The sequence below is a fragment of the Bufo bufo genome, chromosome 3 (genome assembly GCF_905171765.1).
Source record: "Bufo bufo chromosome 3, aBufBuf1.1, whole genome shotgun sequence".
Classification (NCBI taxonomy): Eukaryota; Metazoa; Chordata; class Amphibia; order Anura; family Bufonidae; genus Bufo; species Bufo bufo.
The window spans coordinates 577,367,162-577,381,107 of NC_053391.1; the positions used below are offsets into that span (position 1 = coordinate 577,367,162).

The window sequence follows — 13,946 nt, forward strand, 5'->3', positions numbered from 1 at the left end:
AGTGTATTGTCTGAACGTGTGTTTAGCACGACTGCAGGGGGTTATCAGAGGTTATATTCCCTAATTTAAAAAAATATAAATAAATTTAAAACCAAAAAGCAGTGTAGGCTACCTCCTCCACCGCCGCTTCCACATACACCGCCACATCCACCGCCTCCTCAACCTCCTACTCCTTATGGACCTCGTCCTCCTAGATCAAGATTATTTTTTATTTTTACGTATTTTATGTTATTTAAAGTCATTTCCCTATCTACATTTGTTTGCAGAGCACTTGCCATGCTCTTAACCACATTGTGATGCCATTTTCAGCCCTGTAGCCCTTCCCATTAAATTTTTACAGCCATTTTAGTGCTCCAAAGTTCGGGTCCCCATTGACTTCAATGGGGTTCGGGTTCGGGGTCAAGTTCGGGTCCTAAACCTGAACATCCAGGTGTCCGCTCAACTCTACATTTTATATCAAATCAGGGTAGATTCACATCTCTGCAGAATATCCTATCAAAAAAGCAGCATGCTGTCCAGTAAAATGACAGAAACCGGATGGAACCCATTATAGTCAGTTCTGTAGGGCGATGTTCGTTTTCATCATGTGATGGATTTGGAGCTGCCATTTTATTCTTTCTGTTCCTAGATCAAAAAAACACAAAAACTACGTAGATGTGAATGTAGCAATTAGGTGTGAAGCACCCATGGATGTAACATCTACGAGGTGGTCTCCTCACACAGAACAGATCTTCAGGTTATCCTTCTGAAGAAAATAATAAGGGGAATATTCTGATGTTGTGAACTCCTAGTCCCATACTATATATGTATAGATGACCCCATGTTTGCACATTATTGCCAATAATATGGCACCCATTCAGCTAAGGGACAAGTGTTGGAGCCTTTTTGACATTAGCCAAGGCCCCTAACCGTAGTGCCATCAGCCTTGTCCCCACTCAGTCCCCCCTGCAGAGCATCACTTTCCTCATACAGAACTCCTGCAAACCAGTCTCCATTGCAGAGCATCACCCCAATATTAGTGCTCATGGGCAGAGCATCACCCTCCTTATACACAGCTCTATCAGTTTCATCACCCCCAAAGAGTGTCACCCTCCTCAGAGCTCCACTAATCAGACTCTCCCTTGCAGAGCATCACCCCCACATTAGTACCCATGTGCAATGCATCACCCTCCTTATACACAGCTCTATCAGTTTCATCACCCCCACATTGGTGCCCATGGGCAGAGCATCACCCTCCTTATACACAGCTCTATCAGTTTCATCACCCCCACATTAGTACCCATGGGCAGAGCATCACCCTCCTCAGAGCTCCACCAGTCACTCTTGCAGAGCATCACCCTGACACTGGTGCTCATGTGCAGAGAATCCTCCTCTTATAAAGCTCCACCAATCAGTCCCCTTCTGCAGCACGTCACCCCCAGTCGGTCCCCACCTGCAGAGCATCCTTTTCCCATCAGCCCCCACCTGCAGGGCACCTTCCTCCTCACACACAGTCTCATCTCTGGCGCCCCTCCATAGCGCTGCCGATCACGTGACCGCCTCCTCCCCACCACTCCAGCATCCAGAGCGGAGCCCAGGCTGCATCACTCTGCAAGACGGAGCAGACGGCGCCGCATCCCATCCATCCATCCCAGCCACCACCCGAGACACAGGCAGGGCACCCAGCCTGCAGATGAGAGCAGCCAGCCCCTTCCATGTGCAGCGTCTTCCCGCATCCTCAGCCTCCATCCCAGCGGTGCTGTAAGGGCGGGTACTCCCTGCGCCCCAGTGACCTCCCGGGATCTGCCCTGCACCATCCCGCCTGCGCCGCTTCTGCTGCCCCTCATTTAGTACCGGAGCCTCCTCGCCCCCCATCATGGTCGAGACCAACGAGTGCAGCATCAAGGTCCTGTGCAGATTTCGCCCCCTGAACCATTCGGAGGTGCAGAGAGGGGACAAGTTCCTGCCCGTGTTCCAGGGCGATGACGGCGTGGTCCTGGGGGTGAGTGTCACCTGGGATGGATGGAATGCGTACGGGCAGGGTGTGGCAGTGCCCCAGCGGTCGTGATGGCACCTGCCTTCCTGTGCACTGGGGCAGCTGCTCTGCAATGCGCTGCAGTCATGTTCCTTCCCATTCCCCAGCCATTGGGTACAGCAGTGGAGGGCATTTCCTGGGCACACAAGGCTGGGGGCCATTACATTGGTGTGAATGGTGTATTAGATTGCCCTGAGGGGGTATGCTGTGGGTATATGGACACAGGACAGCCATGTCTGGGGCAGATGTTACATATATACATACATACTACATGATCATATATATTGTTTATGTTTCCACCTCTGTCCTTGTTTATGTAAAGCTGGAAACAGCGCCCCCCGATGGATCTTCTTTCTCAGCACCACCCTTCACCCCAGCCTGTCACTTCACACTGGTCACTGTGAACAAAGCCTCCAGTAAAATGGCATCATCATCATCTAGTGTAAATGCAGCATCAGGGTGGAGGCATGAGGTCACTTCCTTCCATATTATATGTCCACCATGTCTGCTATAATAATGCACCTGTATTGCCGCACTGCCTATAGAACACGATATAGATGGGTGTACTGCCTATACCACATGATATAGATGATGTACTGCCTATAGAACTCGATATAGATGGGTGTACTGCCTATACCACACTATATAGATGATGCACTGCCTATACCACACTATATAGATGAAGTAATGCCTATACCACACTATATAGATGAAGTAATGCCTATAGAACATGATAAAGATGGATGTACTGTCTATACCACACTATATAGATGGATGTACTGCCTCTAGGACACTATATAGATGGATGTACTGCCTGTAGAACAGTATATAGATGGATGTACTGCCTCTAGAACACGATATATATGGATGTACTGCCTATAGAGCACTATATAGATGGATGTACTGCCTGTAGAACAGTATATAGATGGATGTACTGCCTATAGAACACTATATAGATGGATGTACTGCCTATAGGACACTATATAGATGGATGTACTGCCTCTAGAACACGATATATATGGATGTACTGCCTCTAGAACACTATATAGATGATGTACTGCCTATAGGACACTATATAGATGGATGTACTGCCTATAGTACACTATATAGATGATGTACTGCCTATAGAGCACTATATAGATGATGTACTGCCTATAGGTCACTATATAGATGGATGTACTGCCTATACCACACTATATAGATGATGTACTGCCTATACCACACTATATAGATGATGTACTGCCTATACCACACTATATAGATGATGTACTGCCTATACCACACTATATAGATGGATGTACTGCCTATAGAACAGTATATAGATGGATGTACTTCCTATAGAACACTATATAGATGGATGTACTGCCTATAGAACAGTATATAGATGGATGTACTTCCTATAGAACACTATATAGATGTATGTACTGCCTTACTGTGATGAGCGTGTGACCTGCCCAAGGTCACTAGGCCATAGTATTGACTTGATGAATACACGGGTCCTGTGTGCTATACCCATGCCCAATACTTATGGTGGGATCTAAGACGTTAAGGGAGAGCTCTGTTAGGATAACAGAAAGGCCCTACTGTTTGGCCTCCTGCCCCTCCCTCAGTTCGACTCCCAATCCCTACTCTACAATGTCTCCGCTGACCAGGTCCGCTTGTTGCTCGGCCTTATCTTAATTACGCCCCCCCCCCCCCATGTACATGTGCTGCTGTAATCTCCTGTAAGTGTTGCGCCTATTTCTCAGTCTTCCATTTGTTTTCTTGCTTGAAGAAGGAGCAATATGTTTTTTACTGTTCAGCCTATACGGTAAATGCAAAAGTATTTAACGTCACATCCTTTTATAATAGAAATACAGAGAAGTCTCCGGTGTTGACAACCAGTGGCCATCTTGCTGTGGTAGCAGGTCCAGCCCTTCACCACCATGGCTGCTGCGTAGCAAACATGACGCTCACATTTTTTTTTTTTTTAGGGTGAAGCCTCCATTTTTGAAAGTATTTCCCTATAAAACTAAAGGGTGTGATCGCACTTTTACAGTTGACATACAGATATAGTAAAAAGTCATACGAAGTATTTAATAAGTTGACCAAGGCCTCTCGCACGTGACTGTATTCTTCATCTGTGTGCACATGGCCCATTCATTTCTATGGGGCTGTGCACACATCTGTATTTTTTGTGGATCTGCAGATTACGGAAGGTGGTCTATTATTGTCAGTATTGCAGACAAGTCTACCCATTTCTGTTAAGGTATCCGTATTTTGAGGATCCATTGTTTGCGGACATAATAGTGCATGAGTCATGATGCAGAGGGACAGTTCGTTATTCCGGCGCCGCGGTACGTGACAGTGCTGGCTTAAGAATGCATATCACAAGAGAAAGCCTTGCCCAGACATTGACTCAGCAAGCAATGCTGGGAGATTTCAGCTCAGCAGCCTGCAGAACTATGAACGCAGCCCTGGACTACAGTACAGACTGTAACTCAGGATGTCTAATATATGACTGGATTTCTATCTGTAAATATGGGCCATTCTATCCTGTTATTACGTAGTTTTGTCTGTTATTAGCACAACTCTGTGACAACCAATATGGTGCTTGTGGCAGCTCCTAACGGGGTTGTCAGACGGTTTTTATTAAACTCCTGGAAGGCAACTATGCCTAGTTCTGCACGAATATATGATCAGTCGTAACCGGACACATTTCTGAACTCTGGAAAAACTGGAAGGCAACCCAAAATTTATTATTAAGGGGTTCCCTGGGATTTTGATATCGATGACCTATCAATATCTGATCTGTGGGGGTCTGACTCCTGGCATCCCCACCGATCGGCTGTACAAAGAAGCTGTGGTGCTCCGTTAAAAGGGTTTTTTGATACTGATGACCTATCCTCTTGATAAGTCATCAGTATCTGATCGGTGGGGGTCCTACACTTGGGACCCAGGCCGATCAGCTGTTTTGAGAAGGCAGCGGCGCTCCTGTGAGCACTGCCGCCTTCTCACCGCTTACCAAACACATCGCCGTACATTGTATAGTGGCTGAGCTTGGTATCGCTGTCGGCCCCATTGAATGGGGTGTGCTGCTCCTAGGCCACGGGAGCGGTGAACGTGACATCACTGGCCTAGGAAAAGCTGACAGAAGGCTGCAGTGCTCCCAGGATTACCAGTGGCTTCTCAAACAGCTGGTCAGCAGGGTCCTGGGTGTCGGACCCCCACCAATCAGATACTGATGACCTTTCCTGAGGAAAGGTCATCAGTAAAATAATCTCTGAAAAATCCTTTAATGCCAAAGCCTCTTTCTAGGCCCTGTGACGTCATCATGTTCATCGGTCACATGGCCTAGTTGCAGCTCAGTCCCATCCCATGAGCTGCAGTACCAAGCACAGCCACTATCCACTAGACGGCACTGTCCTTGGTAAGCTGCTAGGAGGCAGCGGTGAGTGCTGCAGCTTCCTCAAACAGCTGATCGGCAGGGGTTCCAGGAGTCGGACCCCTGTTAATCTCATGTTACACATCCTGGAGAACCCCTTTAACTAAGGATATGTAAAATATATAAGGAAAGAATGAATATGAATTTTACTAAAAAAAAGAACAACTCTAGGATTTCTACAATTTCTGCCGTTGATGCAAGTAAAAGGTGTATTTTATATGCCGCTGAAAAAATCTGTGCAGTCTAATGGAGGTGAGCAGATGTTATATAATCCAGAGCGAGGATTACACGCAGGAAAGATGCGGAGAAGACCCATTGAATAACATTGGGGCTTATACATGTGCAGAGCTGTTGCCACTATGACGCAAAGCGACAGACCCATTACAAATCAGTGGTGTCCGTCATAGGACAGATCCAGCACTCCCTTATTTTCATTATCTGCTCCTATGGCAGCAGAAAAATGGAAATTTTAACAGAAGTGTGAAAAGAGGCTTCATGCACACAACAGACATCATACAGCCATTTTAGGACCTATTAAATCCTATAGGGCTATTCACATGGTCATTTTTTTAATGGCCAGTGAATAGCAGCCGTCAAAAAATAGGACATGTAGTGCTTTTGCCCGTTTTCACGGCTAGACGGACCCCATTGAAATCATTGGGATTGTTTTTAACAGCTGTTGAGACTGGAGTGCACCTGTCTAACAGCCATTAAAAACAGGTACACTGTAAAAAAAAAGAAAAAAAAAGAAAAAGGGGCCTTTAAGGGGTTAAAACAAAACTACTACTACTACTACGTGCTGGAACACTCGCTCCTCACTTGAGGCAACAGGCAGGCTCGGACTGGCCCACAGGGGTGCAGGGGAATCCACCGGTGGGCCCCTGAGCAAGGTTGGCCCCTAGTCTCCCACCCCCTGCACAAGTGGCACATAACACATTAGATTTAGTACACTACATACATATATTCAATTTACAGCACCTCAACCAGCTTATGTTCATATAAAAAACTTGTTAGATTATTTATTATATTTGAATGTATCCGTACGGTGGGCCCCCAAAATAAATTTTACTGGTGGTCCCTAGGTACCCCAGTCCGACACTGGCAACAGGACCTGTGCTCCCAGCGTGATGAGGTCCATGATGATACTGGGAGCACAGGTCCTGCTACCTCCAGTGTTCCGGCACATGCAAGTGGTTGAGATGTTTTTTGTTTGTTTTTTGGTCGGCACTATACTATGGGCCATTGAGAGGAGCATTAACTATACTAGGGGCCATTAAGGGGGGAGGGGGGGCATTTGATTTCCAGGGGGCATTATGGGGGACAATATGTATACTGAGGGCACTGCCGGGGTTGGGTTTGTTTAAAAAGAAAAAAAGAGTCAATGCAATACCTACTGGCTGTAAAAAAAACTGATGCAAAATGACAGTGGATACACAGCCAGAAAATGGATGCACACACTGTTGCAAAATGGCCATAAAAAAACTGAGTATATCCATTTTTAATGGTGTTTTTTTTCACTGTCATGTGCATGTAGCCAAAAACAGTTGAAGCATGGTCCACTGGATGTCCTGTGCAAGCCACATGTTCCCCATAGAAGTCTAAGGACTCCTGAAAATCTTGGTCCAAAAATCCATACAAATACAGCCTCGAAGGAACAGTCCACCTTGGATTGTTTTTTGAATATCTCCCCCAAGCAAGACCTCTCATGGGAAGCATACCCACCTGCTCCGCAACACCAGGTTCCAGCTCCATGGGCCCATTGCTGTCTTCACTGTTCTTCAGATGGGGGTCACATCTGACATATCATGTCACTGCGGTCACATGCCTCTTGGTGGCATTCTTTGGCATGACCCCTGTCTATGCCGAAAGTGTACATGAAGATAGCAGTGGACCCACGGAGTTGGAACCGAGCATTGAGCTGCTTTCTCCAAGAGGGCTCACTAGGAAGTTGGACAACCCCTTTAAGGCTGGATTCAGATGGCTGTCCCTGTTTCCTTCCATAAAACACAGATGTATATGGACGTCTGCACTGTGTCTGGGTGCTTTAATTTTTTTTCTCGACCTGTTCACGGAAATGACAGAATTTTGGATAAAAAAGGGAAATGCAAATTGCGCCATTTATTTATACAGCTGGTGGGGGTGCCGGTTGTCAGACCTCCAACGATCTGAAACTGATGGTCTATCCTGAGGATAGTATCAGAATCTTGGACAACCCCTTTAAATTTTCTGGGCACCATATTATGAGTCTGTGCAGTAAGCGTCCGTAATACAGCTGTGCGCATGACCCTATATTGCAGTGGAACTGCATGTTAATTTTATTTTCAGGATGTTTTGCATGTTCGCCCTAGAGCTATTATTTACATTACTTCATTATTTCCACATTCATTATTAATGAAGAGAAGTGGCATTATCTGTGAGGACACGAGATGTGCTGCGGTGGAGGCCGGGTTCTGCAGTCTCTGCAGTTTTCCCTATCAAAGCAGTTGTCAAATGTCATCTATGTATATTCACAGTCGCATAAAGCGCATACATAAAAGTAAAACACAAAAGTCAATTCTTTACTTCTTTTTAAAAGCAAACAATGACCCTAGTTTATACGTCTGTTTCCGGGAAAGCTTGGTGACAATAATATGGTCTCCCATACAACGCATAGGGTGAAATCTGCAGCAATTCCTTGAAAGACGTGCAGATTTTGTGGCATCTTTTTAGGTAAATCTACTTATGTGTTAGGCTACTTTCACACCTGCGTTAGGTGCGGATCCATGTTGTATCTGCACAGACGGATCCGCACCTATAATGCAAACGATTGTATCCGTTCAGAACGGATCCGTTTGCATTATGAAGAACAAAGTCAAAACGGATCCGTCCTGACTTACATTGAAAGTCAATGGAGGACGGATCCGTTTTCAATTGCACCATATTGTGTCAGTGAAAACTGATCCGTCCCCATTGACTTACATTGTAAGTCAGGACGGATCCGTTTGGCTCCGCATCCAGAGCGGAATGGAGGCGGAACGGAGCCAAACTGATGCCTTCTGAACGGATCCTTATCCATTCAGAATGCATTGGGGCTGAACTGATCCGTTTTGAACCGTTTGTGAGAGCCCTGAACGGATCTCACAAACGGAATTCAAAACGCCAGTGTGAAAGTAGCCCTAGGGGCTTGCGTGAAAAACAGCCGGCATCCGGATATAATGTGTTTTTCACTGATGGTTGCTAGGAGATGTTATTTTTCAGTTTTTCTTCACATGCGTGAAAAACGCACGAAAAACTGATTGCATCCGCACTGGAAAAACTGAAACACAGAGCGCAATTTCAGAAAAAAACTTATTGAACCTGCCTGCAAAACTATCAGCTTTTCCCTGAACAGATCCTGACACAGTTCGTATTGCTCGTGTAAAGAGTCCATACTTGTACTGAATAAGGCTACTTTCACACTGGCGTTTTGGCTTTCCGTTTGTGAGATCCGTTCAGGGCTCTCACAAGCGGTCAAAAACGGATCAGTTTTGCCCTAATGCATTCTGAATGGAAAAGGATCCGCTCAGAATGCATCAGTTTGCCTCCGATCAGTCTCCATTCCGCTCTGGAGGCGGACAGCGTTTTGGTGTCCGTCTGATGAAACTGAGCCAAACGGATCCGTCCTGGCACATAATGTAAGTCAATGGGGACAGATCTATGACACAATCTGGCACAATGGAAAACGGATCCGTCTACCAATGACTTTCAATGGTGTTCAGGACGGATCCGTCTTGGCTATGTTAAAGATAATACAAACGGATCCGTTCTGAATGGATGCAGACGGTTGTATTATCTGAACGGATCCATCTGTGCAGATCCATGACGGATCCGCACCAAACGCGAGTGTGAAAATAGCCTTATTAGTCATTTTGCTAAAATCCGTATTGAGGAGCTCCGGCGCGAGCCAAGTATTTACAATAAGTCTACCCATACAGAGCAGGATTCCTCATATTAGATAATAAGGAGTCACATGGCTCTTAGTCACGTTCCTCTTATGCTTGTACCATATATTCCATGCAGTTCTTATCCATGGATGCAAATGACACCCTTAAAATGTAATAATAAATACTTAACCTCTAATAAATAAAGACAAACGCTGTGTAGTGGAATACAAATGGCCGCAATGCTTTATTAAGGGTAACCTTAAAATAGTAACATACTTTAATAATTTAATTAAATAATTAAAACAATTAATTTCATTAAATAAATAACCATTGGAAACTCTAAGGCCTCTTTCACACGGGCGTTGCGGGAAAATGTGCGGGTGCGTTACGGGAACACCCGCGATTTTTCCGCGCGAGTGCAAAACATTGTAATGCGTTTTGCACTCGCGTGAGAAAAATCGCGCATGTTTGGTACCCAAACCCGAACTTCTTCACAGAAGTTCAGGCTTGGGATCAGTGTTCTGTAGATTGCATTATTTCCCCTTATAACATAGTTATAGGGGAAAATAATAGCATTCTGAATACAGAATGCATAGTAAAATAGCGCTGGAGGGGTTAAAAAAATAAAAATAATAATTTAACTCACCTTAGTCCACTTGATCGCGATGCCCGGCATCTCCTTCTGTCTCCTTTACTGAACAGGACCTGTGGTGAGCATTCACTACAGGTAAAGGACCTGTGGTGACATCACTCCGGTCATCACATGATCCATCACCATGGCAAAAGATCATGTGATGGATCATGTGATGACTGGAGTGACGTCACCACAGGTCCTGTTCAGTAAAGGAGACAGAAGGAGATGCCGGGCATCGCGATCAAGTGGACTAAGGTGAGTTAAATTATTATTTTTTTAACCCCTCCAGCGCTATTTTATTATGCATTCTGTATTCAGAATGCTATTATTTTCCCTTATAACCATGTTATAAGGGAAAATAATAATGATCGGGTCTCCATCCCGATCGTCTCCTAGCAACGGTAAGCAACCGTGCGTGAAAATCGCACCGCATCCGCACTTGCTTGCGGATGCTTGCGATTTTCACGCAACCCCATTCACTTCTATGGGGCCTGCGTTGCGTGAAAAACGCAGAATATAGAGCATGCTGCGATTTTCACGCAACGCACAAGTGATGTGTGAAAATCACCGCTCATGTGAACAGCCCCGTAGAAATGAATGGGTCGGTATTCAGTGCGGGTGCAATGCGTTCACCTCACGCATCGCATCCGCGCGGAATACTCGCCCGCGTGAAAGGGGCCTAATAATCACCGAAATCCACTCAGCAATAGCTGAGTGACACAGCCCCTCTAACAAAGCAAAGCGACATAAGCAATAAAAAAGGGGGGGGGGGGGGGGGACAGGGCGACGATTCGGTCTTCTTAACACTGGCCCAGAAGCGTCGCTGAACCCGCAATTTAAGGACCAGCCACTTTCTGCTACAGCCACCAACCAGGGCCCTGGAATCACCCTCAGCAACAGCCAATCAGCTGTGATCCTAGCTGTCACTACGGCTCACAGGCAAATAAAAACAAAACCAGCTGATACCGGATTACACAACTTGAGGTAAAAATCTGTAAAAGAAAGGGGCGGGGGGAGAAAACCAACCTAGCAATATACATATCCTATAAGGTGCCATTGCCCCCATGTGTCCCCCAAGCGAAACGCTCTGGGGGGCCCGCACATTTGAGTGCTGGCATACCTTTCTGACTAATTCAAGGAAGTCCACTGATACAACTAGTTTAAACAGGCTTTCCGAGAATTCAATACTGATGACGTATTCTCTGGATAGCTCATCCGTATCTGATCGGTGGTGGTCCAACACCCCTGCCGATCAGCTGTTTGAGAAGGCACCAGTGCCTGCAGTAGCGCCGCAGCCTTCTCCAGCGTTTCCTAGGCCAGTGATGACACGTTCATCCGTCACATGGCCTAGGTGGAGCTCAGCCCCATAGAAGTGAAAGGGGCTGATCGCGATACCAAACACAGCCGTTTTACAATGTACTACGCTATGTTTGGTGAGCACGGAACACCAGTGCCTTCTCAAACAGCTGATCAGTGAGGGTCTGGGTGTCAGACCCCCACCAATAAGATACTAATGACCTATCCTGAGGAAAAAACCCCACTCCCCACATGACTTCCCCCTCCTGCGCTCTTGGGAGCGTGCGCTTTGGGCTTGCGTTCCACGTGAGTTCCAACGCACATAACGGGCAGCGGGGCTCAGTCAGGGCAATGAGCCAGGAGGATTCAAAAGGGAGGTAAGCGTTATGCAGTGCGCTCCCCCTCCCCCTTTTACTATCGGCGGTGAGACGAGGGTCAGGTGGGGACACTTCCCCATGCCCACGTCCACTCTGTGCCTCGGGTATTTTTGTAAGGAGGTTTGGGGTTTACCCTATGCTCCCAATACGCCTTCATTTTGGTTCTCTAATTTATAAACCGTGTAGATCCAATCTTGGTCCATTTGGGCATATTTAATTTAGCATTTTTGCCCTTATTTGAGTATATTTTCTATACAATTTTTTACTTATAAATCCCCTGACGAGTCCCTTTTCTCGGGCCGAAACATGGCATGTTGGGACATTTTTAGGGATTAGGCCCTAGGGACAGGTTCCTGATGGGGTTGCCCCTATCGGGGCGGGTGGTCTGTGTTTGCTAGGCAGGGACTACTAGCCCCCTAACCTTGTTTTGGAGGGTTATCATTTTAGGGCTTGCTAGGTTATGTCCCCACAAGACCAGCTTTACCACTAGCTCCGGCTGCCTTGATTCCATCGTTACCAAGGACGGGCACCTGGCAGATATAAACCACAATTTATATTCCTGGGTCTGGTAAGATCTTTCCATTTATTATACAGGAGTCTTTGCTATTCAGGTGCATATGAGATTATTATGTATATCCTATTATATATCCTTGACTCACCCTATTATTTGAGCACGTTTTCTCCATTTTTATTCTTAACAAGTTAAAATTATGTTTTATTGTAGCAATATCCAGGTCTTCTTGAGATATTTTGGTATTGATTAGTGGGAGGCTGATTACTTGCACACCTTACTGTTGTTTACAGGGTTAGATTTTTGTTTAGTTTTTTCTTAAGATCCCAAACGCTGCAGTGCCCTCAGTACATGCAGTATCTCACAAAAGGGTGTCCACCCCTCACATTTCTGTAAATATTTTATTCTATCTTTTCCTGAGACAACACTGAAGATCTGATACTGTGATACAATGTAGAGTAGTCAGTGTACAGCTTGTATAAGGGTCCATTCACACGTCCGTAAGTGTTTTACGGATCCGCAATACACACAGACACCGGCAATGTGCATTCCGCAATTGGCGGACCGCATATCACCGACACTATAATAGAAAATGCCTAATCTTGTCCGTACGTAATTGCGGACGAGAATAGCACATGTTCTATTTTTTTGCGGAAACGGAAGCACGGATGCGGAAGTGCGGATCCGCAAATGCGGACAGCACATTCCGGCCCCAATGAAAATTGCGGAACGATGCAGACCCATTTTGCAGACGCGTGAATGGACCCTAATAGTGTAAATTTCATGTGCCCTCAAAATAACACACAGTCATTAATGTCTAAACCGCTGGCAACAAAAGTGAGTACACCCCTAAGTGAAAATGGCCAAATTGTGCCCAAAGTGTCAATATTTCGTGTGGCCACCATTATTTTCCAGCACTGTCTTAACTCTCTTGGGCATGGAGTTCACTAGAGCTTCACAGGTTGCCACTGGAATCCTCTTCTACTCCTCCATGACGACATCATGGAGCTGGTGGATGTTAGAGACCTTGTGCTCCCCCATCTTCCGTTTGAGAATGTCCCACACAGGAACTCTACAACAAATTCCCAGAGAACCCCTTTAATAGCAGGAAATCTGAGGTGTACTTTAAAGGCCTGACCATATCTTGTAAATACTGATGTCTGTTAGGGTACTTTCACACTTGCGTTGTTGGATTCCGGCAGGCAGTTCTGTTGCCGGAACTGCCTGCTGGATCCAGAAATCCGTATGCAAACGGATAGCATTTGTTTCCGGATCTGGATGTGGATCTGGCTGACAAATGCATTGAAACACCGGATCCGTCTCTCCGGTGTTATCCGGAAAAACGGATCCGGTATTTTTTTTCTTCACATTTTTAAAGGTCTACGCATGCGCAGATCGGGAAACCGGATCTGGTTTTCCGGAACACTTGGTACCAGATCCAGCATTAATATATTTTAATGGAAATGAATGCCGGATCCGGCATTCCGGCAAGTGTTCCGAAATACCGTAAGGCTGGGTTCACACAGGCGTTGCGGGAAAAGGTGCGGGTGCGTTGTGGGGACAAGCGCGATTTTTCCACACGAGTGCAAAACATTGTAATACGTTTTGCACGTGCGTGAGAAAAATCGGCATGTTTGGTACCCAAACCCGAACTTCTTCACAGAAGTTCGGGTTTGGGATCGGGGTTGTGTAGATTGTATTATTTTCCCTTATAACATGGTTATAAGGGAAAATAATAGCATTCTTAATACAGAATGCATAGTAAAATAGCGCTGGAGGGGTTAAAAT

At 45.9% G+C, this 13,946-nt stretch overlaps 1 protein-coding gene across 1 annotated transcript in view; it reads left to right on the forward strand.

The window, feature by feature from the left end:
- The first annotated feature begins 1,855 nt into the window (after positions 1 to 1,855).
- The window catches only part of KIF5A (kinesin family member 5A), a 168,501-nt gene continuing 156,410 nt past the window's right edge, over positions 1,856 to 13,946 (forward strand). The window contains exons 1-2 of the mRNA XM_040422214.1: positions 1,856 to 1,981; positions 3,919 to 3,921. Of these exons, the coding sequence (XP_040278148.1) occupies positions 1,856 to 1,981; positions 3,919 to 3,921 (129 nt within the window). The remainder of the gene's footprint in view (positions 1,982 to 3,918; positions 3,922 to 13,946) is intronic.